General features: G+C 43.7%; 1 protein-coding gene across 1 annotated transcript in view; it reads right to left on the reverse strand.

Annotated features, from left to right (window-relative positions):
* The window catches only part of ALK (ALK receptor tyrosine kinase), a 597,092-nt gene that overhangs the window by 82,026 nt on the left and 487,363 nt on the right, over nt 1-27,703 (reverse strand). Inside the window, exons 10-11 of the mRNA XM_083732114.1 lie at nt 21,252-21,346; nt 18,309-18,434 (exon numbers count right to left, since the gene is read on the reverse strand). Of these exons, the coding sequence (XP_083588240.1) occupies nt 18,309-18,434; nt 21,252-21,346 (221 nt within the window). The remainder of the gene's footprint in view (nt 1-18,308; nt 18,435-21,251; nt 21,347-27,703) is intronic.

Here is a 27,703-nt window from a genome sequence, read left to right on the forward strand (position 1 = left end):
AAAGAAACAGCCAAGGAAAGGAGCATGTGAAAGCTTGCTTCTATGTGTGCGGCTGAAAGGGTTGGAGGCTGCATTGAACCAGCTGGGGACAGCCATGCAACCATGTGTGTGTGAGTGGGTGGGTGTGGGTGTGTGCCTGTGCCTGAACTCCCTCCCTCCTTGCTCTGCTCAAATAGGTTCCTACTCCTCTGGCCTCAGTGACCTGCTATATGACCTGTGTCCCGTCTCTGTAGTGGCCATTATGGTTGCAGGCCCTTGTGCAAAATACATTTTGCTCCTCTCCTAATTTACTTCCATAGCACAGCTATATCCTTCTGAGTGAAGATGAAACATTGACCCAGTTCACACATAACATTAAGCCAAACCACAGTTTAGTGTGAATGTACTAGTGTGAATGCTCTCAGAGAGAGATTGTGGCCATTCTCCTCCTTCTCTAGTCCTCTTCCTGTACCATGGTGAGCTAAGCCATGGTTTGACTTAGCATGTTGTTGCAACCTAGGCTTGTGGTTTGCTCACTTCAGACAACCATAAGCTCTAGTCACTGTTTGCTCTATGGTTTACTGCTTGTGCTTTGCCGGGGTGGGGTGGGGAGGAAGTGCCTAGGGAAGTGCACCTCCGGAACCATTTTTTAAAGCAGCAGACAGAATTTAGACCATCAGGATTATTGACAGAACTCCCTAACAAGGTTTTAGTGTTTTATTATTATTGCATATTTGTATGATCTTAGAATGTTGTACTGACTTAGAATTGGCTTGGCTGTGAGGGTGAGTGGCTGTGACTATCATGAAGGGACCCTGCACTCCTGAATTTGCCATTTGCCTCGGCCCAGTATACCTGAAGGAGCATCTCCACCCCCATCGTTCAGCTCAGACACTGAGGTCCAGCTCTGAGGGTCTTCTGGCAGTTCCCTCACTGCGAGATGTGAGGTTACAGGGAACTAGGCAGAGGGCCTTCTCGGTAGTGGCGCCCACCCTGTGGAAGGCCCTCCTATCAGATGTTAAGGAAATAAACAACTATATGACTTTTAGAAGACATCTGAAGGCAGCCATGTTTAGGGAAGTTTTCATACTTGATGCTTTATTCTGTTTTTAATCTGTTGGGAGCCACCCAGAGTGGATGGGGAAACCCAGCCGGATGGGTGGGGTATTATTATTATTATTATTATTATTATTATTATTATTATTAATATTACACCCAACGTGAGAGGCAGTCTTCTGACTATACTCTCCTAGTCACTCTTATGAACAGGGTGTGGAGTGTTGATCTTGAGGATATTATAGCAGCAAAACCAGCCTTCCACTGGGTAGCCCAGCCAAGGGCCTACTGTATGTGTCCATGAAGAGCAGGCAGAGATGTACCACACATATGCACACCCAAGGCCCTTGAAATGCAAGAGCTGCCTCTTCTTGCAGAGAGACTTTGCTCATTACAATTACGGGCATTTTGCAGACAATAAATATTGACAAAACACTCTCCTTTACTTCGGCAGTCACCATAGAGGCTATCCAATCCCATCACCTATCCCAACACATCCGCCGTGAATGTATGGGAAACCAATCTTTTCGGGGTTGGAGCTGTTCACTCAGTGAGTTAACTGCCACTTAATATAGAAATACTATTCTGCAGACATCTTTATTGCATTATGCCAACAGTTCAGTTAGTATAATTGCATGTGAAGAGCCAACAAATGTAATTTTCTTGTACTTAGTATTTGCTCCACTGTTCCTTTCAGCTCCTTCATCTGATTAACTAACGTGACTCAGAGGCCTTCCGAGAATCAGCCACATGGCCCTTGAAGCAGGACCTCCTCTAGCGCTAGACTCTAAAGCGCCTGTGAAAACCAGCTGTCATGGAGAGGGCAGAAGATGGAGCTGGGGTGGATGGGTGGGGAGAGAAACAACAGACGGTCCCATCTGAAACACAAAGCAATGTGTCAAAATCTGATGTTGGCCACAGGAGGAAAATGGATTAATGAAGATGATGCAGACGTTGACAAGTTGACAAGAGATTTGAGAGAGAACTGGGGACAGGGGGAGGGGGAGAAGTTACTTCTTAACTGCTTAATGAGACAGGTCTTTTATCAACAGAGTTTGGAACTAGCAGGGTGCAATTCAGAGAAAAAAAATGAGGCTTAAGCATTGAATATTTGAGAGCTATATTTATGAATATGCCTAGGTGAGCTAGGAACCTACCAATGTTACATACCACCTTTCTTATTTGCTGTGTATGTAACAACTTCCCTCATTACAACTGGAGGGTGAGGTCTGCATCCATGAATTTGATTTACTTTGATTGTGTACAAGGGAAATCCAAACTGGGAGTCCAGGAAAAGCCAGAGATCAGAGGATGAGCCAAGAAACTGGTCTAGGTAGAGTAAAAAGGGTACAGGACAGAAACAATGTCCGGGAGAGGTGGAAGTAACAAACCACACAAGCTACATGAAGGCCATATGATGATGGAGATACTGACAGCGATAGACTAAACTCTCAACCACAGAATAACCTTGGTGCTCAAACTGCTGAGCAGAATTGGAATTAAATTATCAACATTCCTGGGTGTCATGCCTCATTGGTCACCACACAAACACCATTCTTGCAACATTTTGAAGCAAGTGGTTCTCAGTGCCTTTTTAGCACTTTGGGAGTGAAGGTTGTTTTTTTTTAACAGCACTTGAAGCAGTACAATAGCAAAAATGACACAAAGTAATATTCAAAAGGAGTGCCTACAACAGCACAGGGGAATAAGAATGCAGCTATATTTACATTTCAGTAAGTAGGCTGTGGATTTCACCTCAGAGTACGTGATATGTAGCCTAGTTGATTTCACAGCCATATGTGATAAGAGGACCCTATCTAGTGAGTTACATAGGTAAAGGTAAAGGTACCCCTGCCCGTACGGGCCAGTCTTGCCAGACTCTGGGGTTGTGCGCCCATCTCACTCAAGAGGCTGGGGGCCAGCGCTGTCCGGAGACACTTCCGGGTCACGTGGCCAGCGTGACATCGCTGCTCTGGCGAGCCAGAGCTGCACACGGAAACGCCGTTTACCTTCCCGCTAGAAAGCGGTCCCTATTTATCTACTTGCACCCAAGGGTGCTTTCGAACTGCTAGGTTGGCAGGCGCTGGGACCGAGCAACGGGAGCGCACCCCGCCACAGGGATTCGAACCGCCGACCTTTTGATCGGCAAGCCCTAGGTGCTGAGGCTTTTACCCACAGCGCCACCTGCGTCGAGTGAGTTACATAACCAGCTAGAAAACTTGTCTGCTTCATTTTTCCTATTTGTTATGCTACTGTAAAGGTAAAGGGACCCCTGACCGTTAGGTCCAGTCGTGGATGACTCTGGGGTTGCGGCGCTCATCTCGCTTTACTGGCCGAGGGAGCTGGCATTTGTCCGCAGACAGCTTCTGGGTCATGTGGCCAGCATGACTAAGCCGCTTCTGGCAAACCAGAGCAGTGCATGGAAATGCTGTTTAACTTCCCACCGGAGTGGTACCTATCTACTTGTACTTCGTGCTTTCGAAATGCTAGGTTGGCAGGAGCAGGGACCTAGCAATGAGAACTCACCCCGTCGTGGGGATTCGAACCGCCGACCTTCTGATCAGGAAGCCCTAGGCTTTGTGGTTTAACCCACAGTGCCACCCGCATCCCTGTTGTGCTACTGTACCATAGTGCAATTGTGAAAGAAAAAAGTGTCCATAGAAAAGGGCCTGAGGATTTCAGCTTTACAGGATTACAGCCAGAATATGCACAGATTTAAGCACTGCTATTTTTAATGTAATCTGCTGATTAAATAGCTAATTAAAGTATGCTGGTTGAGGAAACCTCACTCCTGGAAGCAAGTAATTTTGGTTACATGTACACTGTATGTTTAAAGCACATCTATATCACTTCAACAGTCATGGCTTCTCCCCAAAGTTTCCTGGGAATTGTAAGTTTACTCATCAGAGAGCTACATTTCTCAGAACCCTTAAATCGTGTCCTCCCTAAAAGAGGGCATGTGTTGCAGTGAGACCTGGAGACTGACCACCGAGAGGGGGTTGTACCCATGCCTGAGTCTAGGGGGGGGGGCACCTGGAAGGTGAACATAGTCTGTTCCCGGCTTTTCGCCTACCCAGGTGTTCACCTTTGGCTGACCTATGCTGGTGCCCTGGGTCAGTGCTGCCTGCAAGGGTGCAGGGAGCTAGTTGAACCAGAGCCTATGAAACCACTCCCCTACTGTAATCAATAAAGTGGTGCCCTTTCCTCATTGTGCCTCAATAAGGCATTTTTGTATCCACCTCTGCAAAGAGACTGTGCTGCTGTGCTTCACTTTCACTCCTTAATGGACTTTCCATGTCAAGAAAAAAGAGAAGCAGTACAGTGGTACCTCAGGTTACATACGCTTCAGAAATAGTGCTTCAGGTTAAGAACTTTGCTTCAGGATGAGAACAGAAATCGTACTCCAGTGGCATGGCAGCAGCAGGAGGCCCCATTAGCTAAAGTGGTGCTTCAGGTTAAAAACAGTTTCAGGTTAAGACCGGACCTCCGGAACGAATTAAGTACTTAACCCGAGGTACCACTGTACTGGGGTGGCTGTAATTGCCGTACACCACCTGGTTCCCTGTAAAATTGTGTGGAGACAATTTTAATGGTGATTGCATATTGAAAACCTCATCTGGAAGTCAAGTGTCAGAAGAAAGGGTATAGCACATGCTTGGCATGCAGAAAGTCCCAAGTTCAATCCTTGATGTATCCAGTAGGGCTTGGGTCTTGTTTGAAACCCTGGAAAAATGCTGCCTTCTAGTGTCAACAACACTAATGAGCCAGATGGACTTGTGGTTTGGATTTCTGTAAGGTAGCTTCCTATGTTCTCATGTAAGAGGAAAAGTGTGTTGAATGGAAAGTACTTACTACAAGACAGATCTATCTGGACAAAGGAGATGTGCAGCAAAGGAGGAGAAATGGTTGCAAATACCAAGGATGACACATATTAAAGGTAAAGTAAAGGTAAAGGTACCCCTGCCTGTACGGGCCAGTTGTGTCCGACTCTGGGGTTGCACGCCCATCTTGCTTAAGAGGCCGGGGGCCAGCGCTGTCCGAGGACACTTCCGGGTCATGTGGCCAGCGTGACGAAGCTGCTCTGGCGAGCCGGCACCAGCACAGCACACGGAAACGCCATTTACCTTCCCGCTATAAAGCGGTACCTATTTATCTACTTGCACTTAGGGGTGCTTTCGAACTGCTAGGTGGGCAGGAGCTGGGACTGAAAGACGGGAGCTCATGCCGCCGCGGGGATTCGAACCGCCGACCATGCGATCGGCAAGCCCTAGGCACTGAGGTTTTACCCACAGCGCCACCCGGGTCCCTGACACATATTAAAACTCTTCTTATATTTCTGTTTTTCACCTTCCAAACTTTATCAGGTGCATTGGGGGTATTTATGACCAAGTCTACATGTTCTCAGAAAGTTGTCACCTGTCTGCCTCACGGTCCTTTGTTCCCAAAGGCATGTCTTTCCCTGCTTCACACTTTTATAGATCCTTAGTTGTCATAACTGTCTTTTACTTCTCTCATGCTGAACATCTCTGCCTTCTCCTGTGCTTCCTTTCCTTGCTCTCTCATTTATTTTCAGGAAACACACTTTCCCTCTCAAACCACTCAGCAAAGGATCTACCAGACTATAAAAGCATGCACTACCATGCTTCTTTTTATGGTGAAATCTCTACAGGATCTGCTGCCTCAGGGTAAGTTAGCATAGGCTACAGAGAGTATTTTCAGTACCAGAAGTAGATGGATTCGGGTACTGGCAGGGAGGAAAGTGGGAATTTCCAGAGAAGACTCACAGGCATTTGAGGATGCTAGAAGAGAAATCATTACAGGGCTTGTTGATAGCACAGATTTCAGGGCTGACTATCCAGGTTCCTACTCAAGACATGCAGACAGAGGCTGTTATGTAGAAGTAAGAAAGAGATCTTTATTCAAACAAGTAATGGTGCAGGTTGGGAAGCAGACATAATGTTCAGGCGTTCACAATTCATAGTTCAGGAACAAGGCAAGAAGTTCTGAACTGGACAGAAGCAATGGAGATGTCCCAACAGTTTTCACGCCCCACCCATCAAGCTTTTAAAGATGAGATGCAACACACTCACAAGACTCACTTTGTGGGTATGTCCAGAAAATCCTCCTGATTTCTCCAGTCCTCCTGATACAGCCTCTTGCATGGATGCTATCTTACAAATATATCATGAGGTTCACAAGAGGGCAGTATCTCCTATGAATCTGGGGTTTATAAGTGGAATGTCAAATATTGACATGAGCCACCTCCAGCAAGTAAGTCAACCAAGCTACTCAGATGCATGTGTAAGTTGTCCTTTGTCACAGTGTTCTGCACACATTCTCAGTATCATCTCAATGCTCAGTCATTATGAAGCTATGGGAATTTAATTAGTGAATATGATGTAGAAAAGCAACACCATTCAGTGGAAGAACTAGTATGTTTTCCTGGGTGGACCAGTCACTAAAGATGAGTTCATATATTAAGCATTTGTTACAAAGTGCAAGTGCAGAATCACACCCTCAGCTAGTTCCAGAGGAGTTCTTGGCACAATTAAAAGGAGCAGTGCTAAAAAGGGGTTTGCTCTGAACTGGTCTGAAAATAGATGAGTCTGAAAAGAATGAATATTCAACACTTTTTCTGGAATTAGCTGACCTACCCATTAGGGAGATCAACAGGAGACTGCCAATCCCAAGCTGGTCATAGATATAGCATAAATTCCATGGAGGAACAATTACGACCATGGAACTTCTCCAGATGTATGCCTACATCATCTAATGTGGTGCATTTTAGCTGGTTCTTCGGTTGTGTGGGCTTTCAGGTCGGTTCAGGGACTCAGCAGAGGGAAGCAAGATTTTATCACTCTCTCTCAGTTGCAACAGAAACTGTGGCTCTTTGTTTTAATCTGATTTGCTAAGAAGGAAATGCTACAGCCTGTGAGCTATCAAAGAAGCCAAAGATCACATTAGTTGTAATTACTTTTTGCTGGCTCCGATTGATCATTGCCCTCCAAAGGATTTCACCGTGGTGCTGATGCTGCCAGTTCACCTGCCAGAAGCATATAGACAGCCATGAAACTTTCAACCCTGGCAGGATCAGGCCTTTGCTTCTTGAACTTGTAGCTGGGACTCAAAAAGGACAAGATTTAGTCATGCCTTATCTAAGGTTCAGGAACATACTTCTCATATTTATTTATGCCTTATTTTCTGGCGTGTCCTTTTTGTACATTGCACTTTTGTTCCAAGGACTTTGAGGTGGCTTACAAGGTGTGTGTCCCCCTTCCCCCATTTTATCCCCACAAGAACCCTGTGATGTAGCTTTGGCTATGACCCACTAAGCTTCATGGCTGTGCAGTGGGGATGAGAACCCTGGTCTCCCTAGTCTTATTGCAACATTTCCACATTACGACTTGTGACTGAACACTGGGCTTCAGCCACAGAAAGGGTTAAAGAAAACAAGTAGGTTAAAGTGGTGATGAGTGACGGAGTTGAGCATCTAATTTAATTATAAAAAAAAATTTATGTACTACTGTGACATTTAAAATATCAAAGTGGTTTACAACAAGAAGGTTTATAAGCAATAAAAACCGTGTGAGCATTGAAAATCAGAGATCATCAACCAACACTTATGAAAAGACGCTTTCTTAATTGCCTACAGAAGCTTTGCAGTATAGAAAAGTTTTCAGCAATCATTTAGAGGTAAAACTGAAGGTGGTTTCTGAATCTCTATTGGCAGAGCATCCTACAGATCCGGGCCAATGACATTGAAGGCTCGGCTTCTTGTTGCTGTCAAATTAGCCTCGCTAACTTGGGGGAGGACCAACAACGATCTCCACAATCAAATTGTAATATAAGCATTTACGAGGTCCTTACAGCACCCTGGGGATGCAGGTGGCACTGTGGGTTAAACCACAGAGCCTAGGACTTGCCGATCAGAAGGTTGGCGGTTCAAATCCCCGCGACGGGGTGGGCACCCGTTGCTCGGTCCCTGCTACTGCCAACCTAGCAGTTCGAAAGCACATCAAAGTGCAAGTAGATAAATAGGTACCACTCCGGCAGGAAGGTAAACGGCGTTTCCGTGCGCTGCTCTGGTTCACCAGAAGTGGCTTAGTCATGTTGGCCACATGACCTGGAAGCTGTACACCGGCTCCCTCGGCCAATAAAGTGAGATGAGCGCCGCAACCTCAGAGTCGGCCACGACTGGACCTAATGGTCAGGGGTCCCTTTACCTTTTTATAGCACCCTGGACCTAAGTCGTTTGGGGCTTTGTAAATTAATACAAAGACCTTGAACCTATCTTGGCTGTAGATGAGCAGCTGGTGCAGATGCTTTAACAGCAGTGTCCCAAGGTGGACCATCCTATTTTGCCCCCTGAGGCAAAATGGGAAGCTGACGTTGCCGTTGCCCACCTCCCAAAGCCTTGCTTACTGGGATCACATGGCTGTGACTTCACTGGAACCCAGAAGCTGCTTTTCCAGTAGTGGCAGCAGCAGGACAGGTGGTTGAGGTGCCCCCTGCCATGGGGAAGGTTAGGAGAAGCTGTGGCGGCAGTGAGATCTCACATGAGCTCCACAAGATCCCACCTGAAGCTACCACTTCTCCCCCTTCTCTGGTGGCGGGGGCAGGGGAGGGGCCCGCAGGGGTGCCACCCCTTGGGATTTGGCTAACTCAGTCCACTTCATAGACTCTGATGGTGTCATATCATGATCCCCAACCAGCAGTTTATGCACTTAAATTAATACACTTAGGATTTGGTTGAACTACTGAACTCAGATATTCAAATTAGACTCAAAGTCAGTAACATACACCAATTTACATTTTAATCATCATAAAAAAGAGAGGGGTTTCATTATACGGGTTAGAGAGATGGATTAATATCCAAGATGTCCAGCTTCTAATCTACACTCAGCCATGAAGTTTACTGAGTGTGTTTGTGACCTTGGCCAACCACTCAGCCTAACCTACTTATCAGGATTGTTGTGAGAATAAAATGAGGGTGGTGGGGTGGGGGGAATCCTGTACACCCAGTTGAAGTCAGAGAAGGAGAGGTGGGCTTAAAACATAAACTTTAAAATGCATTGTGAGAATTTGAAATTTCTGCCTCAGTACACTTTGAAATTAAACTCAAAGTGCATTTAATTTTGAGCTGATGATGCAGGATATTTCAGGTTGATGATGCACAACATACAGATTGCATCATTTATATCACAGATTACAGTAACTCGGGGCCCATACATAAAGTATTGTAGTAGAAATATAGGGGGGAACTATGGACCTTTGTAAGAAATCAAAGAAAAGTTCTCTAAACTTCAGCTGTGCTTTTAAAATATGTATTCCTAATACTGATGCAGCAACTCAGAGCATGGTATAAAGTTAATCAAGTCTGTAAGGTGCTTTTGGTTATAGCACCGGGCATTTCCATTCATCGCACGCAGCAATGACAGTAGTGCTGGGTGCCTTATTGAAGAGGTACTTCTGATACCTTCTATACTGGTCCTGCTAGCTGACATGGATTAGTTGTTTGGCAGGTGGATCACCGCTTCCCCTCCAGAGCAGGCATGGGCAAACTCGGCCCTGACCACTGGTCCTGTTAGCTAGGGATGATGGGAGTTGTAGTCCCAAAACATCTGGAGGGCTGAGTTTGCCCATGCCTGCTCCAGAGCACCAATGAAATGCAAAAATCTGATGTATAGGGGATGGCCAAAGCTAACTGGTACTAGAGATTAGAAGGTTCGGTTAAGGCCAGTACACAGGAGGCAATACTAGGTCCTGCTTAACAAGTGGTGGGGAGAACTGGGGAGGAGTGACAGGGACTTCTTTCTCTTGCAAATGATGTCGGGTATGGAACAGGAAGGAGTGTTGGGTTAATACACAGAGGGGGTCAAGTGAAGCTCTCCTGTGATTGGGAACCTATGCAAACAGCTCTATGTGTGGAGGACTCTTATGCAGTGAATGCATGCCAGGGGGAGGAGTGCAGCCTCCTGCCCTCTCTCCATAAGATGCTTATTCCTATAGAATGTAATAAGCTTGGCTTCCAGGTGGAGAGATCAAAACTAGAAACAGAACTGTTAGAACCCAATACTAAGAACCTATCAAGAATGTATAACCTGCTGTTGAAGTGGAATACACTAGATGAGACAGTCAAATCAACTATGATAAGGTGGGCACAAGACATGGGTCATGACATTATGTTCGCTGACTGGGAACAGTTATGGACCACCGGGATAAAATTTACGGCATGTAATGCCTTAAGAGAAAATATTATGAAAATGATTTACAGGTGGTACATGACCCCAGTCAAGCTTGCAAAAATCTATCATTTGCCCAATAATAAATGTTGGAAATGCAATGAGACTGAAGGTACCTTCTATCACCTTTGGTGGACTTGCCCGAGGACTAAGGCCTTCTGGGAAATGATTTATAATGAAATTAAAAGGGTACTTAAATGTACTTTCCATAAGAAACCAGAGGCATTTCTCCTGGGCATGGTCGGCCAATTGGTGCCAAGGAGGGATAGGACGTTCTTTATGTATGCCACCACAGCAGCAAGGATTCTCCTAGCAAAGTATTGGAAGACACAAGAACTACCCACGCTGGAAGAATGGCAGGCGAAGATGATTGACTATATGGGACTGGCAGAGATGACTGGCAGAATTCGTGACCAAGAGAAAGAGACGGTGGAAGAAGATTGGAAGAAGTTTAAAGTATATCTTAAGAACTGTTGCAATATTGATGAATGTTAAAATGTCAAGGTAAAGGAAAATATGGAATTACAGCTGTAATTGACTGATAGATCAATTATTAGAAGAAATTTAAAAAGACAATAAGTGATTAATTAACCGATCTGAAGGGTTGTTGAAGATACATTTAAAATAGGGAAGCAGAGAAGGAGAGGGAGAGGGAAGTCCGAGAAGTAAGGTTATGAAAGAAAAAGATTTGAAATTATACATGTTTATATGTTGGTGTTTGTTTGTGTGTGTTGACTATTTTGTTTTTATTTGTGTGGAAAATTAATAAAAAATTATTTAAAAAAATAGAATGTAATAAGCCCTAACACAAGAAAAGAAAAGAAGTCTGAATCAATATTTTCAGCCAATTTCTTTTTCTTTTATGGACGTTCATTTGTGGGAGGGATGGGGGGAGAATTGGTTCAGTTCGCATTTTGCTGTAAAAATACCTAATGAGTGCTGTCTGAAGCAACATGCAAAATGATCCTTTGGAATTCACATTTCTCTGAATTTTAGGGTGCAATTCTACAGCCAAAAAAACTGTGTGCGTAAAGAGTGTGCAGAAAGATGCACAGTAAAAAAAAGTAAAAATAGCGTACACTTTTTGTAATATTGGAATTTATTCTGTGTTTGCCAAATTCTTTTATTTTTTCATTTCTGAATTTACTGACACATTCTGTATATTGCATATTTGTATTTCTAAAAATCTGCATTTTGATGTTTTGAATGTTTGCTGTAAGCTTCCTTGGGCACAACTCACTGTAGAAAAGCAGCAGTCAGCCAATCAATCAATCAATCAATCAATCAATACCAAAATACATTATATTAGAGATAATTGCTCTGTGTGAAAGGCAACACTGAATGCAAAAAATGTGTAAATTCATAGAAACGTGCATTTAAATGCTGACAAACTCTTGTGAAGACTTTTTTAAAAAAGCAAACTCATGCAGAAATGTTGTCCATCCCTACGGGGTTGTTCGGGAAAATGTGAGGACTTTTGTGTGGTATTTACGCTTATAACATTATGAGGTTGAGTGCTGTTCTTCATTTTAACTTGCTGCCTGGAATACCCATTGAAATATGTCATATCATGTTGTCTTCCCATGGACATTCTTGAAAGTGTGGCCAGACAGGGAGGCTGCCTACAGAGCACCAGAGAGCAGCATGAGCATTACTTTTTAATTAGGAAAAACCAAAACTTCGCACCAGTCCCTTACAACCCAAAGGCAGACTCCCTTGCCATCTGTACTTCCTGGAAGACATTCTAAAAAGCGTGGAAGTCTGTGGAAGTCTGTAAAGCAGCACAAAGCTTTAAAGAATTTTAAGAAAGAGAACAGAACTTGACCAAGTTAGTAATGCCATCAATGTATACTTCAAAGGAAAAAGCCAACCCCTTGCAACCTCTGAATTTCTCCCAAGATTGTATAAGCTGCAGGGGAGAAAAAAAGCTCCATTCTTTCATACGGAACAAAGAGGTCCATGAAACTGGGGGTGAGGATCTGGCACAATTCTAAAAGATATTTAGAAAGCTGATGAAATACTGCACACCGTGGTTTTATTTATTACCATTACTAGGGGCAGGTGGGACCTAAGAACAGGACAGAAGGCAATGGGAAAGACGAGGAGGGGAAAAGAAATCTTTTGCAGAAATGTTCAGAGTGGAACGCTTTCCAATTCAAAGGCTGATGTTGATGTGTAAAGTTGTTCAGGTACCAAGCAAGAGAAATCAGAGCCCCGGTCTGCAGCCCAGCTGGTAGACTCGTAAACGCACAACGGGGTACTTTCACTTATTTCTGGTGGTTGTGTTCTCTTCCTTGATGGCTGGATGCCCCTCATCATAGAAGTGACAGTTCTGCATTCCTGCCGGGGAGCAAGGGAATCGGATTCTGCTACCACTCTGCAGGGGTTGTCTGCCTCTGGTTTGAAAATAAAGCTAAAAGGGACGACAGGGGGTGGACTGTTTCTTCAGCACTGAATGATCAGGTATTTACTTCCTCAGCACAGCCTAATTACACACCTGAAGCACAACACCAGACACCAACACGAAGATGTAAGGAGCAAAGCAACACCAGTTATTTTGTGTTTATTTATACAAGTGATTTACTAGTTGCTCTTCAGCCCAAGCTGCCAGTTTTTCAGAAGGATTAAAAATTAAAAGTACAGCATAATAGATATCAAAGCAGTAGAACACACCACAAGCAGAATAGATCCAATTTCAGTATAATCAAATTAAAAACAAATTAAAGAGCCTACAAGGCTAGGACAAATAAAGACGCTTTCACTTGATGCTAAGGGAAAACAAAAACAGTGCCAGATGAACTGCCCTAGGAAGGGAATTCCAAATATGAGGTGCCACTGGTGAGAAGGCCCTGACTCCAGCCACCACCTGCCTCACCTCAAGCACTAGGATGACTCAGAGCAGAGCTTTAGATGCCAGTTTCAGTATCTGGGCAGATTCATACAGGAGAAGGTGATCCTTCAGGTGCCCTCATCCCAAGCTATTTAGGGCTTTAGGTCAAAATTGGAACTTTGCATTGCGCTTGGAAACCACCTGGAAGCAAGTATGTTTCAAAACTGGCATAACATCCAGTCCCAGTTATAAACATGCTGCTGTGCTTTGCACTAGTTTCCGAACAGTTCTCAAACGCAGCCCAATGTTCAACACATTGAAATAGCCTAAGTGAGGTGAAACCAGTGCATGGCTAATTGTGAACAGGCAATCTCTGTACAGGATTAGCCAGAACAGGAGAATTAGACTCAGCTAGTGGAATATGTCTTGAGCCCCAGAATCTATCGGCACCTCTGCAGATGGGGCCAGTTATTGCCATTGTTCTCAATGGACACTGGTTCTAATCCTTCCACAACACACAAAGACCTGGTTGTGCTGCTCCTGGCAGCAGCTAGGCTCGAAATTGACAAGTGCGAAGTCCAATGGGCCCCTCCAATGGGTGTGTGTCTGAATAATATTCAGGATGTAGACTTTTCTGAGCATATTACGAAACATCAGAGAATAATAAAGGATGAAACAAAACATGACTGATTTGACAGAGTATGGTTCCCGTTGCTTTGCTACATGAATAAGAAGAGAGAAGGTCACCCATCCGTTAACACTTTAGAGAGGTAATCTGACTGTGGTTTGATCTATAATACTGGGTAGTCTGCATTTTCCAGGGTCAGTGGACATCCTTTTGTTTTTACACACTGTTCAATTGATCAGTCCAGAACAGTCCAGGCAAAGAACCTACCTACCCATTTCAGTGTAATTTGTATGGAGCGTTAATTTATTGGCTCCTATTCAAGCCATTGCTGACTACTGAAACAAATCTACACTTCCACAGTTTCACCTGAATTTGATGAAAAGAGGAAACAGCTAGGTGTCATCAGCATACTGATGACAACACATCCAAATCTTTCAGTAACCTCACTCAGTGAGGAGTTTTAGTACAACAATAGTTCTCCAGCCCACCTTAATAAAAGAGTTAAAAAAACAAAACAGGAATGGAATCACTGCATAACCCTTATGGAGTCTCATTGGAATGATTGTTATGTCCATCCAGATTCCATCTTAAGAGTTTTAATAGATGCACACCATATGGCTTTAACGCCAGCCAACTTTTCCCTCCCTTCCCTGCCCCTTCTTAGTTTTGTTTATTATCAAAAGATGATACATATTTTATGATATTTTAGTTGGCCTAATAAAGGTACTGTCCTAACATGGAGGTGGAGGGACACGTGGTGATCTATGGAGTGAAGCTATTGGTGAGTTTTGCTTATCATGAAACCAACTGAAATACTAAATGAAGCTGAATTCTCTTTGTCAGCCCACTCATTTGTGAACTCTATGCCCTCCTCTGGAAGCCAATAAATTAAGAAAATGCCAGCCAGTTTTGATTTGGCTACAAAGTTTGGTATATATTTGCATATAGTTAATCTGCAAAGGCCTTCCATCAATTACCACACAACCGAGATTGCAAATGTTTGAATGCCAGACTAGATGGGATATTAATTGCATGATGACAATTAACATGTCTAGTTTTTAAAATTTAACAACAGGAGCAGCCAAAAGTAGGAGATGGGGCAGCAGCAATCAGACGAGGATCAGGAATATGATACGCAGGGAGGAGCAGTTAACACTTTCCTGCACATCACAGCTCCCCAGCTGCTATTCACCAAGGAGAGAAGTTTCCATTAGCATCAGATCAAACTTTACTGGCTCCTTGGATCACCTTCTCTTTCTACACCCTCTAGACATCTACAGCAGTGGAGTTATAAAGGAGCAGAGTTCAGAGAAGCAGATATGTCTATCTGCAATCTGTCTGCTGCAACAAGGAATAAGATACCTGAGACCAGCTGTCATCAGAGTCCCTTGTTCAAAACAGCACTTTACTGATCCGGCTCATAGTAAGTCAGGCATAAATAAAACTATGATTGTCGCAAAATGGTTCCCTGATATTCATGCTACATCAATTCCCACCACCAACACTACTAAACATTCAGGGTCAATTCTTATGACCTTTTCTGAGTGCGACACCCACAGCTTTTGACAGTAAGGGCTGATTAGAAACTGCATCTTCTGGCTACAGTTGTGAGAATCAGCTCTCTAGAGAGCCAATAAACCATCCTTGTAAGTTTTCCAATGTAGCTTGCCTTCCTCCCCCCCCCCATTTCCCCAATGTTTGGCACAGTAAATATAAATAAATTTGAGCACTTTAGGAACGAATAATGCCCTGACCTGCTTTATTGCCTCTCGTATTGGGGAATGGCAACTCAAGTGCAAGCTTTCTTGCTGCTCTATGCATGTTTTATACAGGACACATTATAAAACCCACTCAGTGCAAGATGTACAGCCGTTGCAAGCTAATGTCAGAAAATCAAGCGCAGGACCAGGAATCTCCCTCCTTGTCAGCTCCATTGCAAACTGATTCATGGAACAACATTTCAGAAGTGCTTTTTATCTTTGAAAGTGCTGTACAAACACTCTAACTAATGAAAACAGCAGTGGGTGTTGTTAATATCTATGTTTACAGCATTTATCATGGCATTAATACATTTCCTTTGATATGCTAGGTCTATTTTTTTTTAAAAAAAAAGACGCAGAGTGCAGCATGGCTACAGTAGGTCTACAAATTACTGGCAGCCCTCATCAGTCACCTGTATCTGCAGCCATCAGTTACTTTCAGAAGCATCACAGAACATCAGAAAAGCCACTACAGTGGTGCCCCGCAAGACGAATGCCTCGCTAAACGAAAAACCCGCAAGACGAAAGGGTTTTCCGATTTTTTAGCGGCTTCGCAAGACGAATTTCCCTATGGGCTTGCTTCGCAAGACGAAAGCCCATAGGGAAATCTCCGGGGACAGTGGGGAAGCGCAGCGCGCCTTCTCCTCTGTTCCCGGACCTGTCCTAAGGCTTGCGGTGGGAGGTCCGGGAACAGAGGGGAAGGCGCGAAGGGCTTCTCCTCTGTTCCCGGGGCTTGCGGTGGGAGGAGGGTTTTTCCTCCCCACCGCCAACATTCAGAACAGCATTCTGAATGTTGGCGGTGGGGAGGAAAGCCCTCCTCCCACTGCAAGCCTTCAGGACAGGTCCGGGAACAGAGGGGAAGGTGCGCAGCGCTTCTCCTCTGTTCCCGGGGCTTGCGGTGGGAGGAGGGTTTTTCCTCCCCACCGCCAACATTCAGAACAGCATTCTGAATGTTGGCGGTGGGGAGGAAAGCCCTCCTCCCACTGCAAGCCTTCAGGACAGGTCCGGGAACAGAGGGGAAGGTGCGCAGCCTGCTGCCCCGCGCGAGGGGCGCTCTTAAGCAGAGCGCCCCTCGCGCGGGGCCGACATTCGCCGCTTGGAGAGCCCTGCGGGGAAGTCCTGCAGGGTTCCCCAAGCTGCGAATGTCTGCGCCGCGCGAGGGGTGCTCTGCTTAAGAGCGCCCCTCGCGCGGGGCAGCAGGCTGCTATCCGCAGCTTGGAGAGCCCTGCGGGGAAGTCCTGCAGGGCTTCCCAAGCTGCGAATGTCTGCCCCTCGCGCGGGGCAGCAGGCTGCTATCCGCAGCTTGGAGAGCCCTCTGGACCTCTTCTGAAGGCGGGTGGGGGGCAAAAGTCTTTGTCCCCCCTGCCTGCCTTCCCGGGGGATTTTAAAATGCTGGCGGGCGGCAGCGCTGCCGCCCGCCAGCATTTTAAGATCGCCCCGGACAGCGGAGAAGTCCTCCGCTGTCCCGGGGTTTTTAAAATGCTGGCGGGCGGCAGCGAAGGCTTCACTGCCGCCCACCAGCATTTTAAAATCGCCCCAGGACAGCGGAGAAGTCTCCGCTGTCCCGGGAAGGGGGGGGAAGCAAAGACTTTCGGCCCCCCCCCGTCGGCCTTCAGAAGAGGTCGGGGGACAGACTGTCCCCAAACCTGGTCTGAAGGCGGTTTCCATAGGAACGCATTGATTGATTTTCAATGCATTCCTATGGGAAACCGTGCTTCGCAAGACGAAAAACTCGCAAGACGAAAAGACTCGCGGAACGAATTAATTTCGTCTTGCGAGGCACCACTGTACTACTATCACCCATTGGCACTGCAACTTTTCCATATAAAAGACCCAGATGAGTCACCTTTGGACACAAGCCTGGTCAGCTCTTTCTGGGTGTCAAAGAAAACCAAGCCTTCACATTGTGATTACAGTAAAAGTCTGCTCAACACCCCATTGATTAAGGCAAGGCAGTTGCATAGGCGAAGACCCCATCAGCCAGACTCTCATCTGAGCTGATCCAATAAGGTGTTCTGCTTACATACCTAACAGTTTTTATAGGAAAAAACAAAGTTATCAGAACCTGGTTAACATGAAACAACAAGAAACTAGTTTTGCAGGAAAACAGCATTGCTAGTCAAAAACACTCAAAGGTTCCATCCTTCATCTTTTCATGTTTCGCCCGCCTTCATGCTGACTCTGTTTTTCCATGCTAAGGGAGATGTGACCTCAGAGTGGAAACTCGAGCCCTGCAGACTCCAGGTCCATGCATTCTGCTTCCACACGGGAAAAATACTGGGAAACTCCCAGTGGCTGACAGCAGTGCTACACCAAGGGCAATAAACAAAGGGAAAGCACATGTGCCTTTCAGAGGCAATATGGGTTAGAGAAATGCATGCAAAGTCCATGGCAGCTTGGATTAGTTATAGCAAGGATACAGACTTTTGATTTGCCATTGACTTTCCCACAGTGATCAGTTTGCCTTCTTTCAATGCATTCTAATAATAATAATAATAATAATAATAATAATAATAATAATAATAATAATAGGCATTAGGGCACTTTTTTCTAATCATTTCTTTTCCAAAATGGCAACATTCCTGGTTTTGTGAAAAGCCTTGCCCTAGCTGTCCAAATAAATACAAGAGATATTTCACAGCCCAAACAGGCCAGATTTGCACGTTTTCATTTGCTGAAAAAAAGTCACATTGTTTCTCTTTTCATCACCCAATAATCAATAAAGCACTTTACTGTATTTAATGGAAGCGTGCACTTGTGAAGACTTCTGTCCACTTGGAATGATAATTCTCAGCAAGAAACCATTTCCCTACCTCCAAGGCCAACTGGTGCAGGATCCTGTGTTGGCCTTTCTGTAATCTGCCCTTCCCCCCTGCCTCTTTCAGTGAGCAGATTGCCTGCGTCCGGGCTGTTGTCTCGAGATGTCTTCTCTTCATTGACTGGAACAAACAAAAAAAACAGCCTGGTTTATGACTGTGCAGATATGGCGTGTTGGCCCTGGCAAAGGGAGGACAACAACAGCTGGTGGTGGATCAAACTGGGCCAAAGGGTTTGCAACCATAACGCGTGATGGCGTTAAAAGGAAGGGCAGGCTGGCATCCATTGCTGCTGTGGGATCTGAAACAAATGGAGAGGAAAAAACAGGAGGGAAGGAGGGAAGAATGCTTAAGATGCTAACAAGGTGAAAGGACATCAGCATGATTGGGGGTGAGCGGCGAATGCAGTGGCTGCTGTTTAATTGTCTACTTCCAACATGCATATTTAGCCTTTAAAATAGTGGAGTGCAGTTCTTCTGCAGTTACAATGCAACAGCTACAAATAATTAAAAAATATATTCCCTTGTAGCTGCAGAAGCTCAAATTCAACTGTAGAGGCATTTGGCATTAGGACACTAGCAAATGGAATGCATTAGAAATAAGGGGTAGATTCACAGATGGCAAACGCTATAGAGAGTGGTTGTAAAACAGCGACAGAGATACAGTGAGTTTACATCAGAGGAGAAACTGGATAAAGGGAAATTTAACACACAGCATTACTGATTATCTCAATGGTTGGAAGATCAGGGGCAAGAAAAGACAGCTTAAGCCTAATGTCCAAGAACAAGGAAATGAGACAAAAGCACAATAGTTCATGCACTGCTGTCACTAAACAGCCATAAATGTTTAAATATGGTGGCAATACAAGTAATATGATAACCCCAGTGCAAAAGGCAGTGGAGTATTTCAACTTTACAAACGTGCTTAGTGTAGTGCAACATTTCTGATAGGAACCAGCTCCCAAAGATTCATAAAAGCAATGGTCTTTCCAGTCTGGAGGCAAAGGATCTTAGTAAGTTGCCGAGCCTGAAAGCCTTGAAGGTTAATCCTAGAGTTAAACTACCCTGGCCAGAGAGGGGTGGGATTTGGTGTAAGTCCCAGTGCTAATGGATATTGGAGATAAATCACTCTTGGGGATACGACCCCAGTGTAACAAAGCCAGGTATATGCAGGCACAGTGTTACACTGCTATATTTTTTATTTATTTAACTTATTAGATTTTTATACCGCCCTTCATCAAAAGATCTCAGGGCAGTACACAAGATAAATCCGGACTAAATAATCTGGAGTAACCGCAGATCAGGTTCCAAAGCGCTCTTGTAAAACTGCCCAGCACTCCTGTACAAAAAGGCAACCCATTAAGGCTCCCATTTTACAGATGAAAGGCACTGAGGCTGAGATCATTAGACCTAAGTAGCAAGGGACAACAAAACTGTTGCCTGAGCGACCACTTCAGTTTACTGAGAAAGCACGGCAGCAGCATCAGAGCCCAGAAGTGTCACCGGCTGGAAGAGACAAGCCATTGCCCTGACTCAAGGCGATGCAGACAAACTGAGATGGGGGTGCCAGACTCCAGGCAGCAGCTTCTGAAATGTATGTGTCTCTTCTCCTACAAGCACAAAGTGAAATGGCACCATTCTACACCCACCTATATTATTATTCGCACTACTGATACAACTCTGACGGCAACGAGGCCAAAAGTAAGTAGCATCAGGGGTGTGGGGCAGGAAGAGAAACCGAACAGTGCAATCCTATATATCCATACACAGAAGCAAGCCCACTAAGTTCAATGAGCCTTACTCCCAGATAACTATGCATAGGATTGCAACAATTCTCTGAATTCTAAATCCTTTCCCGCCACTCCTCTCCTGGCTCCCAAACTAGCATTGCACTGCGCTGGCAAAACAGATGGTGTTGATTAAACACTCCCATTGAACACCCCACCTTTACCTGCTTTGCCCACACTGCAGCAATATTCTGGCTAACTCTGCTCTCAATCAAAACACAACCAGAGTGATATATAATCTCCTGGGAAAATCATAGCAAGAATACATATGGCGCTACTGAAATTTCATAAATGTATGTTCATGATATCAGATTAACATTTGGCAAAACGGGCATATATTTTCCTTAAACACAATGAAAAACTTCACTGCATGACATTCTATATATACTGAAATCTCCCTTCTGTGATGAGCTAAGATAAAACTTCTTTGGAAACGTTTTGCCTGGATTAACAGTTATCAGGATGGTTAGTATAGGAAGGAGACTTCTAGGCAGATGAGAGCTTCCAGACTGCTATTTTGTGAGTAAAGATTCAATCACATCTCAACAAAAACACCAAGTTTGTTTGTTTTTTAGCAAGGAAAGCGACAGGAAGATACACAGGAAAGTGTGGGAGAACAATTGTTTGTCATAACATTATATAACCTCCCTGCAAACAAATCAGAATAAATTTTCAGAAAATAACTGACCCTGTATAATCTCCCTGCAAACATTGTACAAACAGTTCAACAAACAGGTAACCAGGAAGGGACCAACAGCTCTTTTTTAGTTTAGTTGATGTTGGGATTTTAAAATGCTGGTTCTGGCTTAAAAACCTTTTTTTTTTTATTGTAGCTTGCGTAATGGAAATTTTATATTGAATTTTTTGCCTGACAGCTGCCAAGGCTGAAGGCTAGTAAAATAAAGTTGATGACTGACTGATACAGTGCTAGACGTTTTGGGGGCAACTTGTACTGCTCTCACCTTGACCTGCTTTTCTCAGGGCCTCTTTGCACATGGTGTAGAAGTGCCAAAACAGGAAGCATGAGTGAGCTGCACCTACTTCCACACTTCTAGGGTAACAAGTGAAGACTTTAGTCAAAAAGATATGCATTTGCAGTACCCATTGTACTGTAGCAGGCTACACATTAAAAAGCTAATCATAGGCTCGCTCACTTGTAAGATAGCAGTCCAGGCTGAGTGACACATTATCAAAAGCAATGATGGCTTCCGATCCAACTTTCCAGGATGTAACAATCTGAAGCCAAAACCTGTAAAGAAGAAGAGAAGTTATCAAATTCCGGCAGATGGAAATACCGCTTACCACAAACGCATTTGCTTTTGATATACCCAGCCCAACCTTTCAAAGACAGGGAAACAGTATTGACGCATAATGGGTATCCTGGTGTCAAACCAACCAACTGTTCCAAGGGGGAGGAGAAGGAACATTCATCCAAACAAGATATACCAAAATAAGCAGTGGCATTATGTGGAAGTATGATGGTGCATATAATTCACCATGGGCAAAGAGTTCTTCATGGAGATATCCCTCAAACCAGCAGTGCAACAGGTGCTCTAACTCTGAATGCAATGCTGATAAATTGCTAATTTGCTGATTTTCCTGGTGGACTATTACTTCACTGGGAACTTTCACTGTGTAAAGAAAAGTATTTCAAAGCCAAGTTTGGGGGCGGCAAAATTACATCATGTTGGTTTCTGTAGTCTGTAAGCCTCACTTATTTATAGTAGGAAACAGTTAGATTGAGAATTGTGGTCTGACTGAGTGGTCCTTGGATCAATTAAAATGCCACTGATTAATCGGGCAGCAGTCTTTTTAAATAAGAAGTGTAACTAGTTTTTAATGCAAGTACTTACAAAACCACAGCTACTTTGTTTCTGCTGTAATATGCCTTCCCAAAAGCATGTAATAATTGCTTGATGCTGGAATTAAATATGGGTCACAAAGACTAGAAGGAGACCATGGAAATGATGCTCTGGGCAGTGATCAATCAGGATGAATCTATGAAACAACTCTTTATGGTCAAAGGCACAACTCAGATGGAATATATAGCTGCTGAGGGTAGGCTTTGTGTGCTCATTAAAAGAATATGCAACCTTTGAGCTGAAAGGGAATGGTAGGGTAGCCAATCTTTGCATAAGTGCTTAAAAATGGTGCCAACAAATTTAATCCTGATGAACAATGACCTATAGAAAGATCATGACACTTTCTTTTATCCATAGAAAATATGGAGCCTTTATACTGGTGATAAGCCAAAGACATGAAGTTGTAAGATTATAGATAGACAGAGCCATATATTTCAGGTCTGCGTCAATTTCACGTGTTCCATTTTTATTTAAATAATTGTTTTTACTAAGCATGTGTTTGTGTGTGTCTGTAGAACTTTTTTTCTGGGGGTACACAGGGGTACGCATATCCCTAAACATTCTGTGAATCTTTGTACTTCTATCCATTTACTGTATTTATTTTCCCCAATTTGAACTATAAAATGGTGCATTTCTTGAGTCAAAATGAGAGTACCTCTAAACATTTTTTTAGAAAAAAGCACTGTATGTGTGTGTCTTAATGTACTGATTTATAAAAGCATTTTTATCATAAAATATATTTTAATGCATTTTGATAAACCCTTTTTGAACTGAAAAGTGCACTGCAAAAATTCAGAGAAGTGCAAAATCCAAAGCATAAATACATTCTGAATCACACATTAGTTCAGGAGGTCCTGATCAGGTCAAATCCATTCAGAATTCAAAGAAAATGGACTTCTCAAGCAGCCCTAGTAAGGATATGCATTCATCTCATGATGCAAGTCTAACATCTCTGATACCAGAGCAAATTAAGATCTACCAGAATATTACCTTTGTAAAGGAGAGTTTGTTCAAAACAGAAATCCATGCCATTGGACATACTGGATAGTTTTCCCCCCACCCCTTGCCAATTTACATGCCAATTTGGCACAGTGGAGAGCTTCCAAGATCCCAAATATGCTTAAGAATCTTGGAGTAACTCCTGCAACTTATTCTTAGCTGTGTACTAGTGATGGTTTTTTCCCTCTTCTGCGCTGTTTTAATCCATCCATCTTCCCTGTTGTTGCAAGACTGATCCCCTTATGAGAAGTCAAGAGGCGCATAGGACTGGGGAGGGGGGGGGGACTAGAAGCATAACAATCCTGCTAAATGATAAATGGAGGCAAGCTTAAGAAAAGCTGGTCATACAAATTGCCTGCTAAATGTGATGGGTTAATACCTGCCCTCTGTTATATCTCTACAATCCCCATCAAACTGATGGACTAGCCTCATTAATTCCAGCTGAGCAGCTGAGATGTAGCAGATTGCACAATTTGTTCATCTTGTATTTAGCAGATTTCTTATGTGGTCAATTGGGGAGCAGTGCAAAGGACTCTGGCTTTCATTCCTCAAGACAGAAACACAGGATTCCTTTTCTATTCTTGCTTTGGACTGAAGGATCCAAAAACTACATGGAACTGTGGGAAATCGATAAGTATAAATCTGTACCACTGATTTCAAATGGGACTCTATTTTTCCTCAACGGCACTACTAGACCAAACTAAGCATGACATTAAAGACACTTGTGCTTGTAATGTGTACATTTTTTAAAAATGCGAACAGCTACCTCATGAAAGTCAAAGCAAGGTCATCGTCATGTTGGGTGGAGAGCGAGACCTTAACCAATTCCTATTTGCCATGATCTCAATGAATACCCCCTGCATGACAGAAACCTCCCTCCAAATGCTGCTACTTGCACTGAGCAGAATATTCTTATTGGCACCAATGGAATATTTCCTCTTAGTGCAAATAACAGCACCCACAGGGCGATTTTCACCAAGGGTTAACCACCCATCCCCAGCTACCATGCCCCCAGTCTTGCTCATGCCTTCCTGGTGGTGACTACTTGCATTTCAAAAATATATACATTAACTGCAAAGTCACATTTAACATCACATTTAGTTTGGCCATCGGGCTTTAGCTACATCCCCACCCCCAAAGAATCAAAGCTTCATATTACAGGGGCTACTAGGACTAAGTGCACCTGTAGCATATAGAACAAGACTGAAACCAGTTTCCAACAGTATTCTACTTTTGCATGAGACCTGTCAAACTTTATATTGCAGCAGCTGCCTGCCCTTCAAGTCCTCCAAGGATAGGGGCCTTACAATAAGCAGCTCTTGAAACACATGAGCCTAGTGTTAGAAGGAAACACCCCCACCCCAGGTTTGGCGTTGCCAAATTTAAAATTATACTATGAAGCAGAATGCCTTGTATGGCTGAAAGAATGGATCACTTTGGAAAAAGCAGATTTATTAGAACTGGAGGGCCATAACAACAGGTATGGATGGCACTCCTACCTCGCATATGATAAGATCAAAGTCCATAAAGACTTCAATAGCCACCTAATTAGAAACACGTTATTTAAAGACTGGAGCAAGTACAAAATGAGACTGGAGCCAAGACACCATGGTGGCTCTCACCTCTAGAAGCCCATGCCATGAATGTAAGAATGTAAAAGCATCAAAACAATAAATTATCAATGACATATGTATGTATGTATGTATGTATGTATGTATGTATATATAGAGAGAAAATAAAAACAACCAGAATGCAATGATAAGGGTAAAACCGATTCTAGAGAAGACAAGTAGCAGTGGAGGGAAGTTAAACAGGGTGGTGGGTTTATTTTATTTTGTTTATGTTATTTCTTTTTCGTTTTTTTTGGATATTGTATAATGATTTAATGTATAATGAATTAATGTTTCGTTTCTTTTCTGTTATGTATTATTTCTTTTTTAAAATTAAATTGTATGATGGAAAATCTAAATAAAAATACAAAAAAAGAAAAAAAGAAATACACCCCTTCCCCCATGCAATACTTGCACACTGAGTGGGGTTCTCTGGCCCATTTTTTTCTATTTAATTTGTATGTATGTGTGTCTGCATCCATTCTTTAAAATCACATTTATTTATTTTTAAATTACAAATCTTTGGATTTCACTGAAGCAAGTCAATAAAATTGCTAGTAACAGCTTCAGTAGTTTTCTCTTACGGGGCTGATCTAAGAAATTTGTAATTATGTTTAACATGTGCAGGGGGTGGGGAAGGGTAGCTTCAATATGACACAGAGCAGCTGAATTTCTCCTGATCCACTCACAAAGGATGCCCTTAAGACTTCCAGATAGTGTTACCTGGCCTCACCTGGAGTCGCTGCCTATATTTTGAAATGTACTGAGGCTCGGCCTCCAAGGCCTCTAATCTGTCTGATCGGTTACCAAATGATGACAGGGTGGGATAAGAATTCTGGCCATTAAAAAATTATTATATGAAAATCAGCAAGAAAAAGCACAGTACCGAAATCCCTACATGGGACAGAAAAGAAGGCAGGTGATTTCAACAGCCAACGCCCCTACCCTCAGCTTTTGCTCATAAAACAAAAAAGCATGGAGGGGGCTGTACTGTTCTATCTCTCTTGATGAAGAGTTCCCGAACAGCGGGACCACTTATGAGAAGTCCCTGGTAGAAGCTAACCTAGCCTTCTCCCAAGAAGGATTTGGAACAGGAGCTAATCTGTAGATCTTAGATGTGTGCATGTATTTGGAGGGATCATGGGACTGGAAGGGGAGGAACATGGGTAAGAGGAAGTTCTGGAACAGGACAGGAACCCCAGTAATTAGACCGTAGCCTTTGCTCAGAGCTATGGTGCAACTGTAAGCACAATCTCCAAGAAATAACTTTGCCTCTTAGAAAAAGAAGGGATAAAGCCTGCAACCCTGGTTTTCTCACTCTCACTCATTCAGGGAGTGTTTGTATACTTTTTTGGTACAGTATTGTCATAGGGTACCAGAGTGTTAGGAAATGGAGGCAATAAATAGTAGTATTTAGATCGTATAGGGGATATGAAGGGAAAATGCAAGCTGCAGAACTGTGCCAGGCAATAAATTCCTGGGTTAACTTATGTAAACCACTGTGGCAGGCTAGCTAAGCACAGTGCCATTAAGGAATAATGGGCAACCAAGTACTGAGCCATTAAGGGCCATTGGCGATGCAAAAGAACTGTCTGTCCCCGTCCCCCACTGAGGAGTGGACAGAGACAGGAGAACTGGCGGGTTGCCAAGGTGAAGGGGGCGTGATGTCACAGAAAAATGCGTCCTTTTTGAAATCTAAAGGTGTTCTGGGAACAAGAAGGAGGAAGTAGACAGAACCATATTGGCAATGGCTGGAGGAGGCTGCATCAAGAGCCATGACTGACTGCTGCTTTGGACCTGAGCTTACTGAAGGTATGAGAGGGTGACAAGAAACACTCTTGGGGTATACTGTTCTGTATCACCTCCATGGAAAACTCTAGGTGTAAATATGTGTACAATAAACCATATTTCTTAAAGCCTCTGCTGTGCCTCGATTTTCCCAATGGAAATAACCTTGGGGGAGTGCCCGGAATCCCCTGGAAACTTGCTACAGCCTGGCAGAGATTGGCGGTGGGGTGGGGTGCACAATCTTTGTAACCATATGCTTGAAAAGCGAAGATTCCACAGGCATAATAGCTCCCAGGGTAAATTTAAAAAATCAGTGACGAAGAATGGTGAATGATAAGCTGTTACGTAGCTCTGGAGCGCTGCCAGTATATAAAATGGCAGTGTGGTTCCTTGCGTTCTGTAGATTCCGGGAAGTGAGACGCCGAACTACTCAGGCTGTGGCATTGGGGATCTCACCATCATCAGCTGTTAAGTTGGCAGCCTAACAGGGAGGATTTGGAAGCTGTGGTGAACGCTGAAAGTGCTGAGAGATGAGGCAGGAGTGGCAGAGTTACAAAACATACATGGCAGCACTTTGGAAGAGAGCCTTCCATTCAACATTGATAGTTCAGTGTGAGTGCATGCAGGAAAACGTAATCCCGGAGGCTACAGAAACTCCTTTCCCCTCTATCCACAGTGCATCAATGTCCTTGGATCTGACTTTGATTGTTTTTATTGAAATGGCTCCTAAGAAAGAAAAGGGAGTCGTGCCCCAAAGGCCCAGAATCAGCATAGCTTCATGTGATCAGTAGTGTAATGACAGGGCTCCTGCAGGGATTTGCTTTCTTTCTAGGCAGACAGCAAATGTCTTACTAGGCAGAAAGGGGAAAAAGGAGGGGGGAGAATATTCAAACTACCTGCTGAATAATTGTAGAACCGGGGAAAGCTTAATATTTAAGCTTGAAATTGGCCTTGGGTGAAATCCGGCAACTGTTCAAATACTGAAGAGCAAAGGATGAATAAAACCAGTTCGTGTTTTTCCCTCCCTTTCTTTTTTGCTGTTGCTTGTTCAGCATCAAGTCACAACTTCCTCAAGCAGTCAGGGAGCCTTATCAGGGATACTTTTTGTTTGGCCTGTTATTTAAAGAGGTTTCCATCCATGAGCTTTGTGTACAGGTTTGTAACTTCCTTTATTCTCGGTTTATTTTAGTTGTCTATGCTGAAAGGTCAATTTGCAAGGTTTTGCAATGTGCTAACTGCTGAATTCAAATTTTAAATACATCTAAAATTTCAAAATTTGAACAAAAGCGTGTTTTTTAAAGCCCATAACTCTATGCCCACTTATCTAGGAGTAAATGGCATTGCACT

The sequence above is a fragment of the Podarcis gaigeae genome, assembly GCF_964106915.1.
Source record: "Podarcis gaigeae genome assembly, chromosome: 3".
NCBI classification, from domain to species: domain Eukaryota; kingdom Metazoa; phylum Chordata; class Lepidosauria; order Squamata; family Lacertidae; genus Podarcis; species Podarcis gaigeae.